The 27,969-nt window shown below is 50.1% G+C and overlaps 1 protein-coding gene across 9 annotated transcripts in view; it reads left to right on the top strand.

Moving 5' to 3' along the window:
- NEO1 (neogenin 1) overlaps positions 1-27,700 on the top strand; it is a 168,687-nt gene extending 140,987 nt beyond the window's left edge. For 2 of the 9 annotated variants that reach the window (XM_077785861.1, XM_077785858.1), the window contains exons 16-29: positions 369-464; positions 1,513-1,688; positions 5,799-5,937; positions 8,420-8,527; positions 10,940-11,134; positions 11,636-11,668; positions 15,133-15,201; positions 16,496-16,643; positions 18,049-18,287; positions 18,790-18,882; positions 20,631-20,789; positions 22,451-22,684; positions 23,137-23,273; positions 25,205-27,700. In XM_077785861.1, the coding sequence (XP_077641987.1) occupies positions 369-464; positions 1,513-1,688; positions 5,799-5,937; positions 8,420-8,527; positions 10,940-11,134; positions 11,636-11,668; positions 15,133-15,201; positions 16,496-16,643; positions 18,049-18,287; positions 18,790-18,882; positions 20,631-20,789; positions 22,451-22,684; positions 23,137-23,273; positions 25,205-25,288 (1,910 nt within the window). In that variant the 3' untranslated portion in view covers positions 25,289-27,700. Of the gene's footprint in view, positions 1-368; positions 465-1,464; positions 1,689-5,798; positions 5,938-8,419; positions 8,528-10,939; positions 11,135-11,635; positions 11,669-15,132; positions 15,202-16,495; positions 16,644-18,048; positions 18,288-18,789; positions 18,883-20,630; positions 20,790-22,450; positions 22,685-23,136; positions 23,274-25,204 lie in introns of all 9 variants that reach the window. The other 7 variants (XM_077785859.1, XM_077785856.1, XM_077785860.1 and 4 more) reach the window with 4 other exon arrangements.
- The last annotated feature ends 269 nt before the right edge of the window (positions 27,701-27,969 follow it).

Raw genomic sequence — 27,969 nt, 5'->3', positions numbered from 1 at the left:
GGGAGGTAAAGTAGTCTGAAAGTGAGAGAAACAGCAATATTGGGAATTCTATCAAATCGGAGGTTTGAGTCGTTTTTGTTTTGTTCTTCTAAATTGTTTTTCTCACTCCTGATTTGGCTGTGCTTAAAGGTAGTAAAGGCTGTGCTGTAACTGTAACTTGAGCTGCGCTGTCCCTGCCCAGGCAGGGGGTGGAATGAGATGGGCTTTAAGGTCCCTTCCAACCCAAACCAGTGTGGGATTCTGTGGCCATGAACAGAAGGTCTGTGTGGAGACTTCCTCCAGTTCAAAATTAAAACAGGGAACAAAGGAAGGTATGGAGAAGCAGAAACCAGGATTCATTGGTTGTGCTGATTTCTTTTCCCCTTCAGATCCCAGCTCGCACTACGTGATAACCCTGAAAGCCTTCAACAACGTGGGGGAAGGGATCCCCCTGTACGAGAGCGCTGTGACCCGGCCCCACTCCGGTGAGTGCTGCCCCGCAGCTGGGCTGGGCTGGGCTGAGGCAGGTCCTGGCTGTCAGTCCATCCCGTGCTCTCTGTCCCTGTCACTGCTTGGCCTCGCACCTTCTGATAAACCGCCTAAATTGGGCTCGTTTGTGAATTCCAAACTCACCTGACAGCTACTAATGGATGTTCTTACTCCAAACGTTCCCCTCACCTGAGCACAGCCCACATGGGTGCAGTTCTAAAGGCCCTGAGCTGGGTTTATGGTCTTTTTCACTGAGATTTTTTGAACGTGATGCCTGTGTTTGCTTTGTGTCCCTCTGTTGTCACTCACACTAAACAACATCTGGGCAGTTTTTGTTTTGGCTTTGTAGCCCATAAAGAAAAGGGTTTAAGCAGAGAAGTGTGCAGCTGAGCTGTTGCCATGGCATAGCTCGCTGTCCTCCCTCCCAGCCTGCTGACACCACCCAGGAATTTGGTGGGGGTGCAACACTTGGGGTTAGTCCTGATGAGCTAGAATGCTTGGAGATTCCTTAGAGGAATTGCAGTTCCACAGTTACTGCAAGTTGGTTTCTCACTTGGAACCTTCCTTTGAAGGTGCCTTCTGGGAGGTCCCCGTGAGTTTGGGAAGTGGCATCTGCCCATCCAGAGCTCCAGCTCTCTGTCCTCCTCTTTGTTTTCTGGGAGAGGACTCCGTGGACACTCCAGGCAAATGAAGTTACAATGACTGAGTGTTTGGGGCTCGCAGGCCATGGTTGAGTGCCCTGGGTACTAAGTAGGACTATGCCAGCAGGGATTTGTTGTTTTACTGTCTGGAGGAGGGAGGAGAATGCAAGAGTGATGTTATTGCCCAGTCTGATGTCACCTATTAACTCTGGCTTTTCTCTCTTTCTCTCCATTCCTCACCTTCCATCTCATTGCACTTCCCTGCATCCCCTCTTTTTTGTTTTGGTTGACATTAAAATGCCACCTCCTCCCTTTTTAATTCTAAACCACGGCCTTTTCCCCACGGATTGCCCAGACACTTCCGAGGTTGATTTGTTTGTTATTAATGCTCCATACACTCCAGTGCCAGATCCGTCTCCCATGATGCCCCCGGTGGGAGTTCAGGCTTCCATCCTGAGCCATGACACCATCCGGATCACTTGGGCAGACAACTCCCTGCCCAAGAACCAGAAGATCACGGACGCGCGGTTCTACACCGTCCGCTGGAAAACCAACATCCCTGCCAACACCAAGTACAAGGTACTGAGGCCGGGGGCTTCCCAGCCCAGGCAGGGCAGGGGCAGCTCTGGGAGCTCTGCTGGGCTCCTCGGAGGGACAGGATTGCTCCTGCTCCACTCTGGGAATGCTGCTGGGCTTCTCGGAGGGACAGGATTCCTCCAGCTCCACTCTGGGAATGCTGCTGGGCTCCTCGGGAGGGGCAGGATCCCTCCAGCTCCACTCTGGGAATGCTGCTGGGCTCCTTGGAGGGACAGGATCCCTCCAGCTCCACTCTGGGAATGCTGCTGGGCTCCTTGGAGGGACAGGATCCCTCCAGCTCCACTCTGGGAATGCTGCTGGGCTCCTTGGAGGGACAGGATTGCTCCTGCTCCACTCTGGGAGCTCTGCTGGGCTCCTTGGAGGGACAGGATCCCTCCAGCTCCACTCTGGGAATGCTGCTGGGCTCCTTGGAGGGGCAGGATTGCTCCTGCTCCACTGCCAGGGCAAAGACAGCTCTGGGAGTACTGCTGGGCTACTCGGATGGACAGGATTGCTCCTGCTCCACTCCCAGCTGAAGGCACAGCTCTGGGAGCTCTGCTGGGCTCCTTGGAGGGACAGGATTGCTCCAGCTCCACTCTGGGAATGCTGCTGGGCTCCTTGGAGGGGCAGGATTGCTCCAGGTTTGGTGGGAGCAGTTCTTTGCTCTCCTGTGGGAATGAGCTGGAGCTGGGTGTTGTGGGAATGGGTGGAAGAGCTGCTCCAGGGAGGGAACAGAAGTTTCCAGAGTTGTTCTGCTCTGTGGACACGGTGAGTTTGAAGCTTCCCCCTGCCCTGATCCGGGGAGGGGGAGGTGTGGGCTCCCCTCTGGAGAGTCACTGAAGTACAGGGGGTGTGTGACTGGGGCCCCTCACTGAGCCATGCAGGGAAAACAGATTTACCCCCGTGGTTTGGAGTTTCCTTTAGAACCTTTTCAGTTCCTACAATCCTAATAGTGAACTTGTCCTTTGGGAGCTGACTTGTTTCAAAATACACAACAAAAACTTTATTGCATCCTTGCCTTCCTCCATTGCCATGTGTTTTGATTTGGAGACTGGATTTAGGGTTTGGTTTGGTGGTTGGTTGGATTTTTTTATTAATTTCCAGAGTTACCCAGAGGGTTCAGAGCTGCTGACTGCAAATTTCACATTTGTAATGAGACTCAGAGGAACTGGTTGTTAAAATACCCAGCCAGTGGAGCTCCCTTTATGCTCCTGCAGAGCCAGCTTGTTATAATCCAGATATTTTCTTTATTGAAATGAAAAGATGTAAATATGTGTGTATTCCTCCTCTAAAGGCAAGTTACTTCTGAGCCACATTCCTGAGTCATGTGCAGAGGATGTCTCAGGAGTGGTTTAAATAAAGCTGCAGTTTCATTAGCTAATTGCTTAAAAGAATGAAATAACTAACTAATGAGATAAAGTAACTTAAGAGAATGAAATAAAATAGAAGATGGAATATAATAGTAAATTTACTATTCCTGCTGTTCCACTGCTGGTGGTCAGTGGGCAACAAGTTTTACTGTGACCAAAACCAACACGTAGTGATGGAATATAATTTAAAATTACTCAAAAATGTAGAAAGGATTTGCCTGAAGTAGAGAAGTTTGAGGAATTTGCTCCAATCACGTGTAACCTGTGGTGTGTGGAGAGCCCACATCCTGCTTTCCTCCCCTTGTTTCTGTTGGAAATGCTCTCCTGCCCTGCTGGAGGTTTTTTGGGAGGTCAGACCGTGCAGGGAGTGCTGGGTCTCAGTCAGGCTGGGAACCTCACTGCAGTGAGTGCAGTGCTTGTCCTGCCACCTCTGCAGGATCCAGAGCTGCATCTGCTCAGCTCAGTGAGGTTTCATTCTCCCTCTCATCCCTAAACTGGGTGTTGAGACCGTTCTCCGAGATGTTCTGTTCCTGTCACAAGCTCCTGAGGAAGGGGCTGTGTGCTCCTGCCACCAGTGGTTCCCCCTTCCCTTCTTTGTGCAGGAAGCTGAGGAAAACAGGGATTTCAGTGCAGTGAAGGATTTCAGTCCTCAGCATGGGGTTGTGCCAGTCTGAGCCTGGGAACAGCAGATGGGAAGCAGCTCCTGTGCCTTGAGCTGTCTCTGCACTAACAGAGTGTTAGGGAATTTCAGACTTTCTATGCTGTCAGACACTGACCCCCAGAAGAACACTGCATTTTACCTGAAGCCACAGAAAAAGCTTCCAAAATTAAATATCAGAACTAGAATGATGAGTGTATAGTTTAAATAAAGTGTGTGATATCACACAGTAGAAAACATAGGGTTGAAAGTTTTATATATATATAGTAATATCTATAAAGCAAGATCAAAGTCTTATAACAGAAGCTAGTCTTAGTTCATCTTGTTCTTCATGAATTTGAGTAGTATTGTGTAATTAGATAAAAAGTCCACATTGCCAGACACAAGTAGTTATTAAGTTAAAAATAAAAATAATTTAAGTATCATTTCTTAATTAGACAGTTTATCCTTAAAAGACCTTATGAAGAGAGAAATAGAGCTCCATTTTTTACCTTATTAATGAAGCACTGTAAAACTCACAACTTATAAAACTGTAACAGTGGAGCAGTTTTCCAAAGCCCCCTTGTTGGTGTGTGGGGTTGTCCTGGGATCCATCAGGAATCAATGAAAATATTAAATATTGGATCTTTTAGGACTGCAGGAAAGAGAAACAAAAATTGTTCAGGGTAATATTTCTGGAGTTTGTTTCTAGCAGGTGAGCAGGCCTTGGTACTGTGGGATAGGCTGGGATCTTAAAAATAATGAAGTTTTGTTAAATTGTGGAGTCTGACACTCGGGGGGCTCAGGTGTGTCATTTAGACTCAGTGGGAATGAAAAGATCCCAAGAGTCAAAGGCAGAGATGGAAACCAGAACTTTCACCTGTAAAAGGAGCCCAGCTGCCACACCAAATAATACAAATATTGGAATGCTTAAATACTGCTGGGAATTCCAGCCTCCCGGAGAGGAAAAGCTTTTTGGGGTAAGGCAGCTGGGAATGCCAGATGGGAGGGAGAGATTCCTGCCTTGGACTTGTCATTGCATCCCTCCCAGCAAGGCCTGTCCCCAGGGAGCTGTGCCCTTCCAGCTGTGCCCTTCCAGCTGTGCCCCAGTCCCACCCACTCCAAACTGCACTGAGTGTGTACCAAGGAGAGGCCTAAAGCCCGTTGGAGGATTTAATTTTAATTCCTTTTAGGAGTCTTTGTTGTCTGGCCACAGACAGCAAAGCCCTGGGCACAAATCCCTGCCATCCCTTGGATCACCATTTCCTGAACTTCCATCCCTTGTAAGAAAAAAGAAATTAAGATCTTGGAGGTCTCAGGGTTTCTTTGTGCCTTTACCTTGGCAATAAATCAGCTGCACTCAGTGGTTTCTGGAGGCAGTGCCTGTTGCAGTTGTTGGATGGTCCTGTCAGATCCTGAAACAGCTCCTTAATTCTGTGTTTGCACCACTGCAGGTCAAGGTGAGGAATATACATATCTGTAAATACAGCTTTCCCTCTGTTCCATGGGCCTCCAATGCATTCTGTTGGTGCTGAAGCCATTGATAATAAATACCAGATCTTTATGAATCCTGAATTACCAACTCCACTATGAGCCACGTGTAGTTTCCTTGTGTGATCCTAAATAATCATTTTTTTCTGAGAATAATCTACATCTTAGTAAAGCTTCATTCTCTTCAAGTCTCACAAATGTATCTTTAGTTGATGGTTCCTTACATTTAAGGTTGTTCTGGAAATTCCAGCAGGGATCTGGGAGGCAGCTCCAGGTTCCAGGCAGGACTGTTCCTTGCTGTGCTTTTTGTTTTCCCCAGCCAGAAGAGTTAATGAAATGCTGTAAACGAACCCCCAGGTAAACAGGGGTTTAACCACTGCATAACAAATGGGCCCTGGCCCTTGTGTTGTTTTTTTTTTTTCATTTCCAATTGACTGCTGCTAAGTGCTCCTGCTGATTGCAGAATTTCTAGTGGAGGATAAACGTTGATATTTGATTAATGAATTTGCACGACAGAGAAGAACCAGCCTGAATTAATGGCTGTGGTTATGGAGATGGGCTGGGGCTGTCTGAGGGCTGTGCTCTGGGAAGTGCTGACCCTGCTTTCCCTTTCAGACTGCAAATGCCACCACTCTGAGCTATCTGGTGACGGGGCTGAAGCCAAACACCCTCTACGAGTTCTCGGTGATGGTGACCAAGGGCAGGAGATCCAGCACCTGGAGCATGACAGCACACGGGACAACCTTTGAATTAGGTACTCCTGGGATGTTCTAGAGAAACCTCCACCTGAAACGGTGCTGCTGATTAACACGTGCTGGGGGGGGCTGAATAGTTCACTCAGAAATTCTGATTAAAAAACAACAACATACTTGAAAATTGCCAGGGATGATTGCAGGAGAATTTACATCAAATTACAGAGGAGTCATGAATAATGTACCACACTTCATGGGCAGGAGAGAAGAAAGTCTCACAAGAAGCACGTTAGCAGCAAATACAAAGAAAACACTTCAGCAAATAATAATTAAAATTTGCTCTAAATGTGATGATAATTGTTACAGAGTGAGAAGGTGCATGAGGCAGATGAAGACAAAAAAATCATAGTAGGCATTAAGACATCCAAATGAGCCCTAAATTCCTGTTCAGGGCAGAAGAGAGGAGGGTTTGTAGCTGCCAGGAAAAGCTCAGGCCCAGGGAGTGACTGTGAGGGCCAGGCCCCCTCCCTGACCTGCCCCTCATTAGCTCTCTTACTCTGCAGTGTTAAATGAACTTTGGGCAATTAAATTCACTGCCTGTTATGCATAGGGCTCTCTTTACATGGACTTGGGAGGACAAAAAGGCCGTCCAAATGAGCCCAGAGTTCTCCTTCTAAATTAAAATACAGCCAAAAAAATCAAACGTGCAAAGAATTTGTGAGATTTTCCAGATATTCTATAATAGAAACTCTCTAATTTCTGCTTAAGAAAAAGCAAACCCAGGATAAAATCTGAACTTACTCTGAAGTCCCAGTGAGCTTTAGGTGCTTTTGAAAATATTGTCGTGGTTTTGGGTGGGAATTCCATGATGTGGGGCCAGCTCTGGGCTGGGGCTCCTTTCCCATCCCACTACTGCCAGCCCACATTAAACACTCCATTTGGTGTTTGTGCTGACACATGTTCAATCCTCAGCCATAACTCTGCTCTGAGTGCAGGGACTGCAAAAGCTGCACAAACAAAGTGTTTTAAAAGAGAATTTGACACAAAGCCCCTGAGCAAGGGCACAATGCAGGAGGGCTCAGTGCATTTAAAGAGGAAGGTTCAGGTTGAAGTGCTTGTAAGGAATATTTGCAAATATGACCCAAAAGCTGGGGAACTAAGGAGAAAATTTAAAACAGAAATAATAATAAAAAAGGCTAAATATATTTTCTCATAACAGATCTTGTGATTTATAATATTGGCCAAATTCCTGAGTGAGTGGCTCATTATTTTGGGATACTCCAGAGAAGTCGTGTAGGATTTGCTTCTGAAAGGAAAGTAGGGAATTCTGGGCTCTGTGTTGGCTGTGTATTCCTCATCTCCTGTGGGCTACTCCTGATTTTCTATTTTTGTTTCCTCTGAATCCTATTTTTGCAGGATATTTGGGGCAATAGTTACAATAACTCCTGGGCTTTGGCTCTTCATCCCAGGGGATAATTGGTGGCCATCCCAGAGGATTTATGGATGGATTTCTAATAGGTCATGTACCTAAAGCTCTGGAAATGCAGAATCACTGCTACTGCGGTTGTACCAAACACCCAAGGTGGATTTACTCCGGGTTGCCCCCTCAGGAGCCTCCTGGATTTCAGGATGTGGCACTGCAGGGATGGTCAGTGCCCTCTGGAGGCTCCAGCTCACAGCAAGGCTTTCAGTTTTCTGCTGGAGCCATTTGTGCTGTTTCCTCAGTTTTTGGCAGGGAGAAGGAAAACTCTCCCCTCCTTTCTTTCCCTCAGTGCTGTTCTCTGGCAGCCCAAGAGAAAAGGCCAGCCAGTTGTGTTCAGCAAATCCTTCTGCATTTGAAATCCTCTGAGGTGCAGATGCCTTCCAAACTAAATCAATCTTCAGGAGCTCCATCAGGCATTGCAGCTTTGCCCAGAGCAGCTGGGGCTGTCCCTGGATCCCTGGCAGTGCCAAGGCCAGGCTGGACAGGGCTTGGAGCAGCTGGGACAGGGGAAGGTGTCCCTGCCAGGGCAGGAGTGGCACTGGGTGGGCTTTGAGATCCATTCCCACCCAAACCATTCCAGGCTGGTAAAACTCTAAGTTGCTGGTGGATTTACTTTGCTGATTGGGATTTAAGTGGCAAATGGGTGTTTCTGGGTCTGAGGCCCACAATAAACCTGGAAACAGGGAGGTATTTCAGATGCCTGCCTATGTAGAATGTGTCTTTCACAAGCTTGGGGGATTTTTGTGATGACTGAAGAAATTCAGGTGGGAAGTCATTTGTGCAGGTTTTTCAGGATGCTCAGGATGTCATGGAACACATCTGGTGCCAGAAGTGCCCTGGAAAGGTGGAACTCCATATGGGACAGAGGCACTGACATTGGATGGCACTGGCCAGTGAGGGGTGAATCCGTGAGGCACCACAGGAGCGGGGAATTTATAACAGTAAAGAGAATAACCCAAATATAATTGAACTCCACATCAGCTGGAGATGCAGGCCCTGAGGAGGTTGTTGCTCTGATGTGGCAGAGCAGCCCTTGCTGACACTCTGGGTTTGTGTTTCAGTGCCAACCTCGCCCCCCAAGGACGTGACCGTGGTGAGCAAGGAGGGCAAGCCCCGCACCATCATCGTCAACTGGCAGCCGCCCTCCGAGGCCAACGGCAAAATCACAGGTGGGCATGAGGGAGCTGCCCCGGGCTGCCAGGCTGCTCTGCCAGCCTCTGCAGGGGCTCACACTCACTGCTCACTTCTGCACCTCGTCCTGTACTCAGTCTGAACTAACTGCAGTGGGAAGTGGAAGTGCAGCCGAAAGTTTCAATATCTCCATAAGCTTTGTGCTGTTCTAATAGCAGGCCTCCAGCAGTGTCCCCAGTGCCTCTGGCCCATCAGAGGTTTGTTTAGGAGAAGCCATCCCAGTGCTCTTTGTCATCCTTGTGGCATTTTTGTGCCACAGAACAGACGTCAGAGCAGTTTCTTATTCCCCTGACAGAACCATTAGGAGAAAACTGTTATTTGCCTTTAACTGATCACTGCCACATAGGATAAATCACTTCCAGAAAGTAGTAATTACTGGTACCCTTCTATAATTTCTGTTCAGATTCCCATTTGGAAGGGCTTTTTGAAATAATCCACTTCAATGTTTAAAGCTGAAATCAGATTTTAATGGCATGTTGTTGGCAGTGTCTGGTTTTGGGTCTGAGCTCAGGATTAACCATGGTGCAGAATCAGACCTGGGACACCTGACTGGGCAGGACTGGAGCCCAGGCTCTGGACAGGAGACTAAAACTGATTAAATCATTGGGGAAAGGCAGCAAAATGTTTCTTCTGCATGGGAAAGGAGGATTGGCTGGAAACACAGGAGCCTTTGGGGAAGGGATTTGGCTGCCAGTGAGGGGCACACCCGAGAGAGAGAACTACAGAGAGCAGCATTTACCTGCACAGAGCTGGCAAAATTATCCCATTGTCCAGCTCCAAAATGCCCTGGCAGTGAAGGAAACCCTTGGAACAGAACTGTTCAGTATTTATCAGCTTTAGCACAAGCAGCAGTTAGCAGCTTAAAAATGAACTCAAATGGTGACTCAGGGCTAAGCCTGAGTGCAGCAGGCACCAGCTCCCCTTTCCCTTTTCCCACCTCCAGCTCCCCTTTCCCAAATCCCATTTCCAGCTCCCCTTTCCCTTTTCCCACCTCCAGCTCCCCTTTCCCAAATCCCATTTCCAGCTCCCCTTTCCCTTTTCCCACCTCCAGCTCCCCTTTCCCAAACTCCATCTCCAGCTCCCCATTCCCAAATCCCATTTCCAGCTCCCCGTTCCCAAACTCCATCTCCAGCTGCCCTTTCCCAGAGCCCATCTCCAACTCTCCTTTCCCACCTCCAGCTCCCCTTTCCCAGTGCCCACACAGTTTTTGGGATGTGGGGCCCGAGTGCCCTCTGCTGGGAACAGCCCCATCAGCCGAGGCACTAATTAATCACTCATTAACTCACTCTGTGCTGTCAGTGATGCCAGAATTCCGAGTGGTGATGTCATTCCATGGCCCCCTGTCCATGGAACGCTGAGCTGGGCCACTCTGGGTCCCACATGCTCGGGCATCGTTAGAGCTGCTGACTAATTAGGACACTCTGAAATTAATTCAGTACTTGTGCCTCTAGACTGTTATGATGCTTTTAGCATAATTTCTTTTTTTTTTTCATATATATATATATATATATATATATAAAATATATACTTTTTATATAATATATATATTCTCTACAAATCCATTTCCCATACATTGCAGATGTAGATACAACATACATATATAACAGATATATAGTAATATAAAAATTTGTATTTCCATATATGTTACGTATAAATACTTGAAGCTACATATAGATATAAATAGTGATAGAAATATATAAACAAGATATGAAAATATCTCATGTATATTGTGTTACATACAATATACATTAAATACAGATTCAAGTATTTATTTCTATGTGTATATAAATATATAGAGGTTCAAGTATTTATTTTATGCTGATCTGTGCTTCTTGTATAAAAAAGTTATAGAGCTTTTACTGCATAATGATTGGTGACTTCACTGCATTTTAATAACAGAACATAAACTCTTCCCATACCTTTTCTTCTGGGATGTGCAGGGCAGCCTCAGTTCTTTTCAGATTCTTGTTGCTTTTATTAATACACTGAAAAATAATGAAATAATTATAAAAAGTTGTTTAACAGTGTATGAGAATGTTTTGTTGGTTTAATGTAATTTAAATAATACCATATAAATTCTTTGAGAATGTTTTGAAAATGGCAGCTTTATTTTATTTAAATAGGTAAAGAGATGGAAATAGCAATTTGCCCTCGTTCAGGGAACGGTGATCAGAAATAACCTTGAGATATTTTAAATGGCTTTTTGCTCTTACCGTCCATTTTGAGGAGCTCAGAGGGAAGATGGGAGGGCAGGCTGATTTTTGAAGATGGTTTCAGTGTTTGCCAGAGGCAGAGCAGCCTGGGAAGGCGCTGGAGGCTGCCCTGGCAGACAGCCGTGCCCGTGGGCTGCTGTCCCCCGTCCCCAAGGCTGGAGCTGTCCCTTCCCCCAGGGTACATCATCTACTACAGCACGGACGTCAACGCCGAGATCCACGACTGGGTCATCGAGCCCGTGGTGGGCAACAGGCTGACGCACCAGATCCAGGAGCTCACCCTGGACACCCCCTACTTCTTCAAGATCCAGGCCCGCAACTCCAAGGGCATGGGGCCCATGTCCGAGGCCGTGCAGTTCCGCACCCCCAAAGGTACCCCAGCCCCGGCGCTGCTCCTGGGAGAGGCGCTGGGCTCTGCAGGGGCTCTGGGCTGCGTGGAGTGCCCGTGCTGGAGCTCAGCTCTGGGGGTGCTTCCACAGAGCCGGGGGCTTTGGGCTGCTGGGCTGGTACACACCCGGGCTGCTGCAGTGGCGGCCCAGCTCCTGGTGCCACATCTGCTCCTGGGAACTCGTGGGATGCAGCAGGAGCTGATGGTGATGGGCAAGTAGCAAAATGTGAGAGAGCTTGGAGTTTATTGTAATAGAAACCTATCACAGAATTGGGTTGGGAGGGACCTCACAGCAGGGACACCCCCACCAGCCCAGGATGCTCCAAGCCCTGTCCAGGCTTGCCTTGGACACTTCTGCACATGTGTTTTAGTGCTGAGAATCAAGAGCTGTACCCTGCACTGTGGGAAACTTGGAATTCTGTCTCGCTCCTTCAATCCTTGTGATGTGTCTCTTGTTTTTTCCTCCCTGTGCTTGCCCCACTAAGCTGAGTCCTCAGATAAAATGCCCAATGACCAAGGTAAATGAACAGCCACATTTCTCCTCTCTCCATCCCTCACTGTTCTGCTTTGCTGTCCATGTGCTGTGACATTTCCTAAGTGGAACAGGATCCTGCTGCCCCACTGGGGACGGTTCCTGCTGTGCTGACAGGGGCAGAGCTGGAATTCCTGGCCGTGGGTGGGAGGAATGTGAAGGGATCTCTGTGGAGATGTCCCAGAAGGGCCACGGGGGCTGTGCCAGGGCTGAATCCTGCTGGGGGAATGGCTTTGGAGCCAGTGCTGCCCCATCCAGCCCTGCCCACATATGAGGGGGTGGAAGATCAAAGGGATTCTGGGTGCTGCTTGTGAGGATTCATTCCACAGTAAAGGTAGGGAAGCCCTGGAAAGCTCTGTGCAGGAGAGATTCTGCCTGTCAGCTCATTTGGAGCCCAGACTCTCCTGAGGAGCCCAGCACTGGCTCCTAAAAGCCTTAAGGTTTTAAAATGTTTGCTTGAAAAATGGGAGCTTTGAGCTTCCCACATCGAATTAGAAGGTGGATATCCCAGGGCACTTCTTGCTTTCTTCCAAATAACCTACAAGCCCCATAAAAAGGGGAGAATTAGTCTGAAGGGATGAGTTAAAAAGGCCATTGGCAAACAGCTTAGACATGCAATTAAAGAGATCCTAAAGGGGCTCTGAGGGAGCTGCTCCTCACTTGGCTCCTCAGCCTGGTACTTGGAGTAATTTATTAAATGTGCTTTTCCTCTGCTGGTAGCAGGGGCAGTCAGGGGTAGATTGATCCCCATCCCTGTGTCCTGGGGGTGGGGCTGGGCTTTGGGCTGTCTGGGGAGCAGATGCTCCAGTGTCATTGTCCTGCTCACCTGCAGCAGGAGGGAATCGGGGAAGGTTGTGGGTTTTAGGTGAAAGTTGCTGTTTTCTGCTTCTCCCTGTTCCAAACCCATTTCAGCCAGTGTGTTACATCCTAAAGTAACATGTTCTCCTAGCCATGATCAATTTTTTGTCACACCCTATTACTTATAAATCATCAAAGGCAGGAGTTTGGTTTGAGAATTCCTATAAGGAGAGCTGAAATCGTGGCAGTAGCTGCAGTGTGGGAAGGGGAAGGCAGAGGAGGTGCAGGAGGGGAGCTGAGCAGCTGCCCTGAGACAGCAGCACGGAACTGCCGGGTTGGGACCTGCAGGAAAGAGCCAGCAAGTTACTCAGGCTGGCAGCAAACCCACAGGGACTGATCCTCTGCCCTTTTCTCTCTTTCCCTGCTTTAATGTTTCCCTCTAACCCAGCACACGATTCTGTTTCCCACACCCTGCTGGAGCACAGAGCTCGCTCAGAACTCAGGGCCTGTTGCTCTCAGGCTGCAGCTGCTTGCACTGGCCTCGTCCTAAAGGAAAGACGAAGGTTTCTGATGGAGTAAACCCATCCTGAAGTCACCCACAGTTAAAATGTTCTGTCTGGATATTGTAACATGGAGGTTCATGGCCTGAATAAAAGCAATTCCAGCAAATGCTCTCTTCAACTGTTCCTTAAAATAGGTCACACAGTGTAAGAGTGGGGCTCCCTGGAATGCATTTACAGGTTTAAACTGTTGATCTGTGGGTTTAGGAATTGGATCCTCAGAAGCACCTTGGTTGGGTACCTAAATTTCATCCTAAATTCCTCAGGGAGGACATGGGTTCCATGAGGATCATTGTGCACCCTGATTTGATGTCCCTTGCTGACCTTAGGGCAGTTGTTCCCTTCTCTTTCATGGAGTTATTCAGGACACTGAGCTGCACTTGGCCAAGCACAGGTCCTTGCAGAACTCACTGGAAGAATTCCTCATGAATAATTCTCATTCTTCTCAGTTAATTTGTTGTTAATCTTGTTAATAGGCTCCACATGTTTTTTTATGGTGCTGTTTTAACAAAGCATTGCACAGCACTCTGTCAGATGTTTCCTGGAAGCCTAAATGCAGTATATTTTATATATCTCTCATTATATATCTGCATAGTTACTGTTACCAGCCACGTTTATAGGCTGACATTCAGCTTCTTGAAAATACTTGTTTTCCATAAACCAGAAAGATGGATATGAAGTGTGTGCCATCTCCTCTCCATCCCCTTTTCCATCATCTCAGCTGCTTTAAGGCTCCAGCTGCTACACTGGAAGTGCTCAGGGTGTCTGACTGCCCTCCCAAAATATTGCTGCTTCTTCGTGTCCCCGCTGTCCCTCAGCCTCTCTGCCTGGAGCAGCTCCTCAGCACCAGGCTCAGGCATTCTGGGGGTTCCCCTTTCCAGGGCAGGTGAAGTGGTCAGACAGACACAAATTCACTACACAGGGGCTGTGTAAGATGCTGTTCCAGCCTGTCTCTGCTGCTGCAGGGTTTTGGTCCCCAAAAAGGGAGCCCTGGTGTCTGCTCCATCCTGGCAGGTCCCTGGGTCCTTCCCATGCCCCATTGTCCTGCAGAGCTTCCCTTGCTTTCCATCACTGCAGGCTCCAGCTCCCCTGTGCACACACAGAACTTCTCCTCATCCCCCTCCCCATCCTTAGCCACCGCTCCTGCCCCTGCCTGATTTTGCAATTTTTCTTTATTTCTGGGCCCAGTTCACAGGCTCTCACTTGAGGTTCAGTTTCCATTTGTTACGCATCCTCTAACACTTCATACTTCTTGATTAAAGGGGATTTTTAACAGAAAAAAATCCTTCTCCTGACTGTTCTCCTCCACACTGCCTCACTTTTTGGAGTTTTTTTTTTTTTCAGGGGGTTTGTTTGTTTTGGTTTGTGTTATTTTTTTTTTTTTTTTGGTAGAAGAGTGTGAAAATGTGTAAAATACTCTGGATCCCTGTAACCCAAGGAATATATATACTGCTGAATGTTTCCCCTACTCCAGTGTTTTTGTCATTAATTTTGCACGAGTGCATTTTGATGAAAACACAGAGTGGAAGGACCAGGTTTGGATGTAACTAATTTATTGTTCCCTTGGGTTTCATCAAAACCACTTTTGTGGTGCTTTGTTGTCACCTGTGGTGTGCAGGGGAGAACAGGGAGGAGCTGAAAGCAAGTTTTTGTGGCCAGGCAGGGCCTTAATATTTAATTTACTGTGCTTGGGATCCTCCACTCATTTCCAGTCTCCCTCAGCTGCTGGAATTGGGTTAGGAAAAGACACTAGGATAATTCCTGTTTCAGGGTGGTGAACTCTCAGTACAAGTGTGGCAAAACCACGTGCCTCAACATGTACCTGTGCCTTACTGCAAATAGGCTTTGTTATAGTTTCTAAAGTGAAATTAGGAGAGACTTAATTAGGAAAAAATAACTGGGAAACCATTAAAGAGCTCCTTTGGAGAAGTGACTCTTTCCTTGGAGAGGCAGGTGCTGTGCAAAGCTGAATTTTGTTGTAGGGACAGAAAAGGGGGGGAGAGCTGCTCCTGGGGGCTCTGGGAGGTTCCAAAGAAGGACTCAGAGGTGCAGGGTTGTGTCTGTGTGTGAATTCCTGTGTGTCCCTTTGCAGCCTCGGGATCTGCTGGGAAGGGGAGCCGCCCCCTGGACTTGGGCCCGGACTACAAACCCCCGCTGGGAGGTGAGTGTGGGCACAGACCCCCGTGGGCACAGCCCCCCGTGGGCACAGCCCCCCGTGGGCACAGTCCCCCGTGGGCACAGACCCCCGTGGGCACAGCCCCTCCGTGGGCACAGACCCTCCATGGGCACAGCCCCCCGTGGGCACAGCCCCCCGTGGGCACAGCCCCTCGTGGGCACAGCCCCTCGTGGGCACAGCCCCTCCACAGCCCCCCGTGGGCACAGCCCCCCGTGGGCACAGCCCCTCCACGGGCACAGCCCCTCGTGGGCACAGCCCCTCGTGGGCACAGCCCATCCTTGGGCACAGACCCCCGTGGGCACAGCCCCTCGTGGGCACAGCCCCTCGTGGGCACAGCCCCTCCATGGGCACAGCCCCTCGTGGGCACAGCCCCTCGTGGGCACAGCCCCTCGTGGGCACAGCCCATCCTTGGGCACAGACCCCCGTGGGCACAGCCCCTCGTGGGCACAGCCCCTCGTGGGCACAGCCCCCCGTGGGCACAGCCCCTCCACGGGCACAGCCCCTCGTGGGCACAGCCCCTCGTGGGCACAGCCTCTCGTGGGCACAGCCCATCCTTGGGCACAGACCCCCGTGGGCACAGCCCCTCGTGGGCACAGCCCCTCCATGGGCACAGCCCATCCTTGGGCACAGCCCCTCATGGGCACAGCCCCTCCACAGCCCCTCCGTGGGCACAGCCCCTCATGGGCACGCTGCTGCCAGCCAGGCTCGCCAGGGAATGTTCCAGCAGCAGCTCCAGAGGTGTTCCTGCTGCTGCTGGGCTCCCGTGGCACTTCCACCGCTGCTCCCGGCACGGTGTGCCAGTGGGAAATCCATTCTGTAGGAACAGATGGGGAGGGAAAGGCCTCCTCTGCTCCTTCTCCTGCTCAGTGCTGCGTGGTGGGATTCCCTGGCCCAGGGGAATGCTCCCTGCTGTTGGATAAAGGGTTTCCTTTGGAGCCACGTCACCCCTGGAGCTCCTGGTCCAATTCCAGTGGCTCCAAGGGGAGCCTGTGGTGCTGCAGGTTTGACTCTGCTTAGAGTGGGGAGGTTTTTGTGATAACTGAGTAGGCTGCACTTAAATTTTGATAGACTCAGTAGGAAATAGATCTATAAATCAACTTCTGGATGCACAATTGTACTTAAACAGCTGGCAAATGCCAGAGAAACAAACATTTCTCAGGAGATCCATCCCCTCCTGCTGATCTGCAGGATTCCAGGTTAATTCCACCATCTTTGGTGGGCACTGCTTGCTTTTCCTGTGTAATAAATGAGCCTTTTCTCCCGTCCCCAACCCTCCCAGGCAGTAACAGTCCCCATGGCAGCCCCACGTCCCCTCTGGACAGCAACATGCTGCTGGTGATCATCGTGTCCGTGGGCGTCATCACCATCGTCATCGTCGTCATCGTCGCCGTGTTCTGCACGCGCCGCACCACGTCCCACCAGAAAAAGTAACGGGGCTGGGGCTGGGCCTGCCTGCCTTACTGAGCCCTGCTGTTCAGTTCTTCATTTGGAGTTGATTCCTCCTAAGTCCTGCAGCCTGTAGGGGCTGCTGCTGGTCTGCTCTTCCTGTCAGTGTCCCAGAGTTCCAAACCAGCAGTTCACACACCAATCGGGGCAGTGCTTCCAGGTGTGCCTGCACTCCCCCCTCCCCGAGGAGAAATTATTCCAAAGTGGAGCCAATCCATGTGCTGGGAGCTGGGAGAGCTCAGGCAGCTCCTCACTCCTGCGTGGGTGGGCTCAGTGCACTGACATTATCCAGTTTTCAGTAGGATCACTGCAGGGGAATCTGAATGTGATGCTCCAAAGTCCTGGTGTTTGTATCTGAATGCTTCCCTCAGAGCATCTGCATTAATGCTGCAGCAGCGATGCTCCTGCAGGGTCTGTGTGTTCTTTGAAAGACCAGAGCTGCATTTGGAGTTTGAAAAGATGCTGTTATGCAAAACAGCTTTTTAAGGGATGAAAAGCCAGGTTTGGATAATCTGCAGTTGTTCTGCTGCAGCAGGACCACCCTGCAGAGCTGCAGGAGAGGGAGCAGGGATGGAGGAGCAGGCCCTGGCACACCTGGGGCTGAGCTTGGGAGGGGCAGCAGGGATGGGCCAGTGCCAGGAGATGTGTTTCTTTTCAGGGCAGAAATAACCCTGTGAAATCTCAATTTCTGAGTGCCCTCAGCCAGGGAATAACCTGATCCCTGTCGCTCATCAGCTCAGTGGGAGCAGGATTTGGGAGTCAGCCCTGCCAGAGGCTGTGTTGGTGACATTTACCAATGTCTGAGCCATTCCCAGGAGCTCTGCTCCCAAAGGGACCCCTGCTCCAGCTTTGCCATGGCCCAAAGCGAGGAGTCAGCGTGGCAGGAGTGCTGAAACCTACATCTTGCTTTCACAAAACGCTGCCATCCCAAATCTCTGCCTCCCTGTGGTTTGCTGCTGCTGCTCAGCAGGATGGGAATGTCCCCAGTGGGATGTGTCTAGCCTGAGCAGGGCTGGAAGGAAGGTCCCTGTCACCAATCCTGTGTTCCCATCCTCTTGGGATGGGAATGGCTGCACCTCCTCCTCCAGCTGCTGCCGGAGCTTGCTGAGCCTGGGATATGGGCACAGCGTTGGAATATTCTCTCAATGAGCAGAATTTCTGCAAACTTAATTCTTGTTAATGAAGAGCTGCACATGGGGACAAATTCCATGGATTCAGGAGGTGCTTTGAGGTGTCAGTGGGGCTTGTGTGCAAAATTCAGAGCTCCCTGCCCAGTGGGAGGGAAACTTGTGCCCAGCTGGATGCAAGACCTGAGGGAAATGCCAGGGAAAAAAAGCAATTGCCTTTTCCAAGAGTGAAGAACATCTCCTTTGCTCTCCTTCCCAGGAAACGAGCTGCCTGCAAATCCGTGAATGGCTCCCACAAGTACAAGGGCAACTCCAAAGATGTCAAACCTCCAGACCTTTGGATCCATCACGAGAGGCTGGAGCTCAAACCCATTGATAAATCCCCAGATCCCAATCCCATCATGACAGACACCCCGATCCCTCGCAACTCCCAGGACATCACCCCGGTGGACAACTCCATGGACAGCAATATCCATCAGAGGCGGAATTCCTACCGAGGTGGGAGCCCATGAGGGCTGAAGGACATTCACTGTGGCTGGTGGCATCACTTCATTGAGACATGATGAAGTTACTCTTCTCTGTTCTTATTTTCCAAGTAGTGAATTGGGTTTGTTCCCAGTTTCTGAGACTCTGAAAAGGTTGGATCACATGTTTTAGCGAGGAAATGGAGCATACAAGAGTTAGATCATTACTTTCTCTTGGTGAATACTGATTAGTAATGAGAAGATCATCTCATGTCATATTAAAGCACTGGAGTTGTTTCTGACCTTTCAGCCCAGAGCCGAATCAGTGCCAGAAGCTTGCACTGGGGCCTGGAGAGTTTCTCCATTCCCAAAAATCCTCACCCTCACCATCTTCTTCCCACCTTCCAGCAAAGGGGGAAGGGGCTGTTTTTGTCCCTGGCGGCTCCAAGAGCTGCCTGGGAGCAGGAGCAGAGGGAGGATGTGGGAATGCTGCCGTGGCTCAGGAGCAGAGCAGTAACGTGGCTCTTTCCCCTCAGGACACGAGTCAGAGGACAGCATGTCCACGCTGGCAGGAAGGAGGGGCATGAGGCCCAAGATGATGATGCCTTTTGATTCTCAGCCGCCTCAGCGTAAGTGAACACCGCCATTCCTGCTGCAGCCACTCCCTGCTCCCAGGAAATCCCTTCTGGGCAGCAGGAGCAGCTCGGAGGAGGCTCCTGAGCCCTGCTGGTGCAGGCAGAGTGAGGCCACGTTAGAAGGGCCTGGGAGTACTGGGGCGAGGGCAGGAGCACGTGCAGATCTGTCTGTCCCTGTCTGGCTCGCAGGGACAGCCCGTGGGCCTGGCTGCTTCTTGTAGCCATTCCCTTGGAGCTCTGCCAGGGTCCAGCTGCCCCACAGAGCTGCAGAGAGCTGGAATCTCTGTCAGGTTCCTCGCTGTTGGGTTTCCCCTCCCAGCCCAGGCAGTTTCCAGCCCCTTTATCTCTGCAGTCGCTGCTCTCAGAGCCTTCTCTGACTTCCCTCCGAGTTCCTCTTTGCCCTGGGATCCTTCTCTGATACCAAAATTACCATTATTATGAAATAGTTTTGGAATTAAAGAATATATCTGGAGTTTTCAAATGACTCCAAGATGGAAAGGGATTTGGCTGATCCTCTGAAGAGCCAGACTGAAACCCTGGGTGAGAACACCGTGAGAAGCTCAGGAGTTACTGTGCAGGGGCAGAACTGGGAGGTAAAATCACACCAAGCTCACCCAGGCTGAGCTTTAGACTTCCCTGGGCTCTGTGATCATGTTCCACCTGTAGCCAGGTGACTGCTGCCACAACCCCTCCATTTTATGGAATTATTTCAGAGTAGTTCATTACATTTCCACTTTCTTTTTACTTTAATTAAAAACTGAACTGAGGACTTGGTGTTCTTGATCCCTACCTACCTTTTCAAGTGTCCTGATGACCTGATTGCTCAATTTGTGACTCTTCTTGCTCTATGACCTTTTTCCAAGGGTAGCTTGTGGTTTCTTGGTTTTACACTAACTACTGTGAGCTCCTTGTTGTCTCCCAGCTCTCCGTGTGTGAGCAGGGAGCAGGGGATGCAGTTTGACACTGAATTCCTTGGAGCTGGTCTGTGCCACACATGGGTGTGTGATGGGTGCCTGTCCCATGCCAGGACTGTGGGAGTGGAACATCCACTGTGGGGGCTGCAGGATGTCCTGTGGATGCTGTGGAACATCCACTGTGGGGGCTGCAGGTGCCCTCCTGGCAGGAGCTCCCCAGGGAGCTCTCCCTGGCACGTGAAGCCCACCAGGGCCATTCCATGTGTCCAGCCCTGGGCCTGCAAACCTGCCATGGCTTTCTGCCACGCACTGGAGTTCAGATAACTCTGATAATAATGACTTGGAGTCATTAATTACCTCCCAAGTACTGAATTCTGGTCATTCACTGTGCCACTTTAGTCTCATTTGCAGTCATGGTGTGTACCTAGTGACTTCCTTCTTTGCCTCCTGGAGTACAGAAATTCTGGAAGGATACTGGGAAGCAGACGGCTGTTTATTGTTTAACACCTCATTTCCTCTTTATCAATATATGTAGATAACATCAGTATCAATATATGTAAATAACAGATCTGTATGCTCTTTACTCTTCTTCTGAACTTTTCCTTGGGATCAAGCAGTGCATTAGGAGCTGGTGGCAGCTTTTGGGGCTGTAGTTGGGTGATTTTTTTGTCCTAAGCACGTTTGAGGTGTGATAACCCAGGGGTTGAAGCTGGGTTGTGAATCAGCCGAGGGTCTGGCTCCCTGCTGGCAAAGGGAGCAGGGAGGGGAGTCCCCAGCCTGTCCTGTGTGTGTGTGTTAAGTGTTTCTCTGTCTTGTGTTCATCCACAGCTGTGATTAGTGCTCATCCCATCCATTCCCTCGACCCCCCTCACCACCATTTCCACTCCGGCAGCCTCGCCTCTCCAACCCGCAGCTTCCTGCAGCACCAGCTCAGCCCGTGGCCCCTGGGCTCTGCCATGTCCCATTCGGACAGGGCCGACTCCACAGGTGAGAGACCGACCCTCAGGGAGGTGCTGCTCTGTGCAGCAGCCAGGGAAACTCCTGGGAATCCCAGCCTGAAGCTGGCTCAGTCTCCTCTCTGGGTTCCATGAGGATGGGCTTTCCTGGGCAGGTCAGATACTGATCCTTGGCATCCGTGGTGGTGCCCTTGGAAAAGGGGGTTTCATGTTCTACTCACAGCTCCAAACAGGGATTCCTTCTGCTAAAGCCTCTGCCCTGGAGTCTGAAACATCAGAGTAACTCTGAGCTGCTTCATGGGGTAATTTTCCCCTAATTAATACAATTTGAAACCAGCAGGGAAGGGAAGTCCAGGCTTGGCTACTGAAAATGGGGACGCACAGAGAATGGGGGTGATTTCCACGCAGCACTTTCAGGCTTGATCAGAATCATTTGCAGTAGCTTCAGAGAGCACTGAAGTCTCCAGTGCTCTGAAGAATCCCAAAGCAATGGTGCTGCTAAATGTGCACGTGGGTAACCCCTGGGATGAAGTGAACTCTGAGCTTCTCTACTTTAAGGTCAACATTTGAAGGCATCACAGCCAAAAGCGTTGTTTCCTTATGAAAACAGTTCCTGAGGCTGCAAGGTCCATTCCAGCCCTAACCATTCCATGAGTCTCAGTAAATGGGTTTCAAGTGTGACCACCCCAGTGCTGTGAAGAGTTCCTAGTTAAAAATGCCAATACTTTGGTATTCTGGGGCACAAGGAGATTGGTGTTCTGTGCTGTTTGTCTGAGGAGTGGATCATGGAGCTGGTTCAGTGCCGAAGTGTGAGAGGTGGAGTCACTCAGCTCTCAGCCCATTTAGCTCCCATTCAGTGGGCCAGGGTCATTCCCTGCACAGCCAGCCTGGGAGGAGGAGCTGTGTCCCTGAGGAGCCGGCTGCAGCCAGGGGTAATCCCTGGTGTGTGTGTGTGTGTTGCAGTGTCAGGGATGATCCCTGTGTTGTTGGGGTGTGTGTTGCAGTGTCAGGGATGATCCCTGCTGTCGGGTGTGTGTTGGGGTGTGTGTTGGGGTGTGTGGGATGATCCCTGCTCTGTGTGTGTTGGGGTGTCAGGGATGATCCCTGTGTGTGTTGGGGTGTGTGGGATGATCCCTGCTCCATGTGTGTTGGGGTGTGTGGGATGATCCCTGCTCTGTGTGTGTTGGGGTGTGTGGGATGATCCCTGCTCTGTGTGTGTTGGGGTGTGTGGGATGATCCCTGCTCTGTGTGTGTTGGGGTGTCAGGGATGATCCCTGTGTGTGTTGGGGTGTGTGGGATGATCCCTGCTCCGTGTGTGTTGGGGTGTGTGGGATGATCCCTGCTCCGTGTGTGTTGGGGTGTCAGGGATGATCCCTGTGTGTGTTGGGGTGTGTGGGATGATCCCTGCTCCGTGTGTGTTGGGGTGTCAGGGATGATCCCTGTGTGTGTTGGGGTGTCAGGGATGATCCCTGCTGTCGGGTGTGTGTTGGGGTGTCAGGGATGATCCCTGCTCTGTGTGTGTTGGGGTGTGTGGGATGATCCCTGCTCTGTGTGTGTTGGGGTGTCAGGGATGATCCCTGTGTGTGTTGGGGTGTGTGGGATGATCCCTGCTCCGTGTGTGTTGGGGTGTCAGGGATGATCCCTGTGTGTGTTGGGGTGTGTGGGATGATCCCTGCTCCGTGTGTGTTGCAGAGTCCGTCCGGAACACGCCCAGCACGGACACGATGCCGGCAGCCTCGGCCGTGCCCAGCGCGGAGCTGGCCGAGCCCGAGGGGCCGTTCCTGCCCGCGGAGGAGGAGCCCCAGGGTCCCCCCACGGCCCACGTGCGCCCCTCGCACCCCCTCAAGAGCTTCGCCGTGCCCGCCGTGCCCGCCGGGGGCCCCTTCGACCCTGCCCTGCCCAGCACGCCCCTGCTGACACAGCAAGGTGAGCGAGGGATTTGGGCAACAGCGGAAACACGGCACAGGCCGGGGGCAGTTCTCTCGCTGTCGTTTCCTGCACGTGGATTTGACAATTAAAATCCAGCACTCCGTAACTGAGGCATTCCTTTTCTCCCGATAGAATCCTTTTCCTTCATGGGATCATCCCAGACTCTTTGGGTTGAAAGGGAGCTTTAGAGCCTATCCAGTTCCAGCCCCTGCCATGGGCAGGGACACCTTCCACTAGCCCAGGCTGCTCCAAGCTCTGTCCAGGCTGACCTTGGCACTGCCAGGGATCCAGGGGCACCCTGTGCCAGGGCCTCCTCACCCTCACAGCCAGGAATTCCTTCCCAGTGTCCCATCCATCCCTGGCAGTGGAAGCCATTCCTTACTCTGAGCTCCCTGAGCAGGCAGCAGAGGCAGCGAGCCGGGCCTGACCGTGTCCCAAACTCTTTGCAGCCCCTGGGCACCCCCTGCACGCGGTGAAGACGGCGTCCATCGGCACCTTGGGCAGGACTCGGCCGCCCATGCCCGTGGTGGTGCCCAGCGCCCCCGAGGTGCAGGAGACCACGCGGATGCTGGAGGACTCGGAGAGCGTAGGTACCCCCTGCCCGGGCTGGCAGGGCTTCTCCAGCTCTGCAGGGCATTCCCAGTGCCACCCTGAGCTCTGCAGGGCATTCCCAGTGCCATTCCCCAGCTCTGCAGGTCATTCCCAGTGCCACCTGAGCTCTGCAGGGCATTCCCAGTGCCACCTGAGCTCTGCAGTGCATTCCCAGTGCCATTCCCCAGCTCTGCAGGGCATTCCCAGTGCCACCTGAGCTCTGCAGGGCATTCCCAGTGCCATTCCCCAGCTCTGCAGGGCATTCCCAGTGCCACCTGAGCTCTGCAGGGCATTCCCAGTGCCATTCCCCAGCTCTGCAGGGCATTCCCAGTGCCACCTGAGCTCTGCAGGGCATTCCCAGTGCCATTCCCCAGCTCTGCAGGGCATTCCCAGTGCCACCTGAGCTCTGCAGGGCATTCCCAGTGCCATTCCCCAGCTCTGCAGGGCATTCCCAGTGCCACCTGAGCTCTGCAGGGCATTCCCAGTGCCATTCCCCAGCTCTGCAGGGCATTCCCAGTGCCACCTGAGCTCTGCAGGGCATTCCCAGTGCCATTCCCCAGCTCTGCAGGGCATTCCCAGTGCCACCCTGAGCTCTGCAGGGCATTCCCAGTGCCATTCCCTGAGTAATCCCAGTGCCATTGCAGATGGAACATTTGACATTAATGTCAGTGTGTTCCAAGCCATCATCCCAAAAAATATTTGTAAATTATCAGAGGAAAGTTTCCTGACTTTTGGGAAGGGTGCAGCCTTGTTGGGCTGTTTTGGAAGCAGCTTTTGAGGCATATTTTGCTGTGGGGCTCTGGAAGAGCTGTTTTCCTTTCAAACTGCAGGCCAAGGAGTTGCTCCTGTGGCCACTGTGTCACCTTTTAATACACAAATATTCACTGCTGCATCACTGCTACAGGAAATGCTCATTTGGAATTTTTTTCCTCATTCTCCTTTTGTCACATGTTTTTTACTCTCCTGATTTTATTTCTCTATGTGCTGGTCTGGAAACTTGATCTTGGTGCCCTTTTGTGCTTCTGTCACTCCTGCTTTATTCCTTTTGTTTGGTCAGTACCAAACCCATACTCCTCATCTAATTTGTAATATTTAAATAGAGCCATTAATACTTTTTTTCATTAATGTATTAGTGCAAGGTAGAGTCAGCACAAAAAACCAGATTCAATTACTGGTTCAACTATGATTTTTAAAATGTAAATTACAAATTTAAATATGAGGTTCAGGGCTGGGTAGTGATTTGAATTAATTCTGGATTTTTAGGAGAGCCTGTAGGAAGGAGTTCAGTCCCAGCTGCTGCTCTTTCTCCCAGTCAGGATGTGTTGGGCAGAGGGCTGGGATGAGTTTGCTGTACAAGGCAGAGCTTTGGTAAACTGCAAGTTCTTGGCTGTTGAAATGAAGGAGGAGGTTTGTGTGTGAGAGCAGGTCAGGGCTGGAAACTGCTCAGACCTGGGAAGGACTTGGTCAGGAGGGGTTTGGAGATGAGCCAGGCCACGGTCTGTCCACAGCGGTGACAGAAACGAGACCCCTGAGCCTAAAAACGTGTGGCTTTAGCAGCTGTCCTGATCCCAAAGCAGCTTGGTTGAAGTATTCCTTCTCCCTTTTTTCCTGTTAAGCTGGGGAGATCCTTCTTTTCCTGCTTTGGTTCAAAGGCAGGGATTGAGACAGGAAAACAGGGCCTGATCAGTGGAGCTCTGAACCACGGCTGCCCAAGAGCTGCACTTGGAAAAGAGGGATTTTAGTTATCCATGGATAAATCCAGGTGTGCTCACTCCTGAGTGGGGCTCAGCGCCTCCCCAGGGAGTGCCCACACTTGGAAAAGAGGGATTTTAGTTATCCATGGATAAATCCAGGTGTGCTGGCTCAGCACCTGCCCAGGGCGTGCCCCCTCCTGGCTCTGTGTGAGTGACCCTTTCCTGCCCGCAGAGCTACGAGCCGGACGAGCTGACCAAAGAAATGGCCCACCTGGAAGGACTGATGAAGGACCTCAACGCCATCACCACGGCCTGAGCGCCCGCAGCCGCCGCCAGCCTCGGACTCAGCCTTGCAACACAAGGAGTTGTACAGAGGAAACGCTAAAAAAAAAAAAAAAAAAAAAAAAAAAAAGAGAGAAAAAAAAATGAACAAACCAGAAAGAGGGACAGCACATGAGAGCAATGGAGGGAGGAGGAGAGGAGCCAGCCCGAGGTGACGCCAGTGTCACCCCTTGTCCTGCAGGGAGCCACGCCGGGTTCCAGCAGCGCCCGGCAGGACGGGCCACGCCAGCCAGGCTGGGATCCAGCAGGACAAAAGCAAAGCAAAGTGGACTCGCCATTAGTTTTTTTCTGGTCAGGTTTTGTCTCAGTGGTGTGATTGCCCTGCCTTTTCAGTGTTGGACATTGGCATTTATGTACAATTTTATTTGTGTTTTTATTTTATCTTTTTTTATAAAAAGGAAAAAAATATTGTAATAAAAAAAAAAAAAAGGGAGAAACTGTTGTTTTCCACAGCCTAGGCTGAGGTTTGACTGCTTGTTCTATTGTGTATGAAAATTCATTGCCAGTGTGGGTTGTTCTGTTCTGTTTTTTATTCTGCGTATAATTACGTCCCCTTCTGGCAGTTAATCCATGGCCTTTTGGGATGCTGCACTGCTCTTTGTAAGCTTTTTTTATTATTTTTATATTATAATTATTAAAAGCCTGACTTTCTCCTCTCATCACTGTGAGATTCCCGGTCTGTTTGAATTGAGGTGTAATTGGAGAGCCTTGTTTGTCGCTTTTTGTGCAGTTTCAATATTTTGAGTGGGGGGAGAAGTAGCTGGGGAAGGGTTGGGGATCCTGGGGAGGGTTCTGTTGTTTTCCTGGCTTTTTCCAGTGACTGGGAAGACTGAAGAACAAGGAAACATCTTCAGCTGTACTGTGTGTCTGGTCACTGAGTGCAGGAGGAGTCTCCTTGAGGAATATTCCGAGAATTCCTCCTGGGAATCAGGGTTCTCCTGGCTAGGTGACCCCACAGGAAGCTTCTTTTGGCAGCTGTTTTGTTGGTGGTGGTTTACAGATGGCTCAGGAGCCTTGGAAGTGCAGCGTGAGAGCTCAGCCTCAGAGAACAGGAGGATTTCCCATTGCCAGCAGCCCAGCTCCTGCCTGGAGAGCACCGGGTGTCCACAGGGTCCTGCACAGCGGCCCTGGCCCGGGCCTCCCGCAGGAATCCTGCTCTGAAAGATTCCTCGGACACAAAACAAGGCAAAAATGTATTTTTTTTACACTTTGGAAACCATGTAAAAATAAACCCAGTACTGGTGACCCAGGTGCTGTTCACAGAGCTGTCTGGAAAGGGAGGAGAGGGGTTTTCCTTCTCTCTTTGTGTGCTTGCCTGGCTCTGTCCTTCTCTGCATTAAAAAAGGGCTGGAGTTCACTTAAATGAGAAATAAAAAAAAGAGAAAGAAACCCCAACCAGCTGCCAATAGCTCCTGTGCGGTTTCACTTCCAGGATAAAAGGAATCCCAAACTTCCTGATGGTTCAGGGCCTGGCATTTGGGAAGCTCAGGCCCCTCTGTGCCTCTGCCAGGAGATTCCCACTGAAGTTGCAAAAAGAATTTCTGTTATCCCCTGGAGCTGAGCTTCCCTGGGAGAAGGGAGAGCAGGGATTGAGGGTGGGGTCACTTCCTTTCTTTTCCTGGACCGTGCTGTCATTTCTGGGCCATTTCCTGCATTTATTTATTACTGAGGGAGGGGAGGGAATTAAATAAATTGTAGCACCATGGGCCACCTGGATAATTAATGTTTGGACTTTAATCCAGTACAATTCAGGGCAAAATAAGCTACAGAACATGTATTTAAAGAATAAAATCCACACCTGGCCTGAAAGGAGGGTGTGGATCTGTTCCTTTGCCTATTTTTTACCTATACCCAAAGAAATGCCATCCTACACACACAGTATTCCCAGCTGGGGGCCTTTGTGAATATTCCTTATGTAGAACACCATGAATGTTAATATTGTCATTGAATTTGGGGAGGGGGAATATTTTTAATGATAAAACAACTGTTCAAAGTTGGTTTTTTAAGGTTAAACTGAAAAAAAAAAAGAAAAAACATTTATTCAATTCAGTGTACAATCTGTATTGCACTTTTTCACATTTTAATGCTACGTTTTCTTACATATCCTGTGATTTTAACTTTGGAACATTGTGTATCCTTGTAGTGTCATAGTCCAGCTGTGCAGTGACAGCTTCCCTCAGACATTTGGGGAAAAGGAACAAACCAAACCTGTACATTGTTCTATGATTCTCATGTAGAAGGATTTCAAGGACTGCTGTAGATGTCGACCTTTCTGTACAATTTTTTTTGCTTTTCTGTAGTATTTGCTGTATCCTCTATGGCCTTTTTTAATAACTTCATGTTTATTATTTTGTATTGGGCATCCAATACACTTTTTTAAATCCAATCAACTCCTGTCCTGCTTGGAGAGTTTGTTTAATTTATTCGTAGTGGGTTCAGTAACCATGTTTGGGGTTTTACTTGCCCTTTTTTCCCTTGCTGTGGGTTGTGTTCTCCAAAGAAACAAGAACAGAACTGTTCTCCCTCCCTCCGGCTTTATGCAGACACTGAACTTGGAGCATTTTCCTGTCTTTCAAAGCTCCACAGTAAAAATATCACCTTTTAATTAGCAAGCAGAGAAGGAAGGGGTTCAAACCAGGGCAAGTACAAATAATA

Source organism: Lonchura striata, chromosome 11 (genome assembly GCF_046129695.1).
Source record: "Lonchura striata isolate bLonStr1 chromosome 11, bLonStr1.mat, whole genome shotgun sequence".
Lineage (NCBI taxonomy): Eukaryota > Metazoa > Chordata > Aves > Passeriformes > Estrildidae > Lonchura > Lonchura striata.
This window is presented reverse-complemented; position numbering and strand designations above follow the sequence as displayed.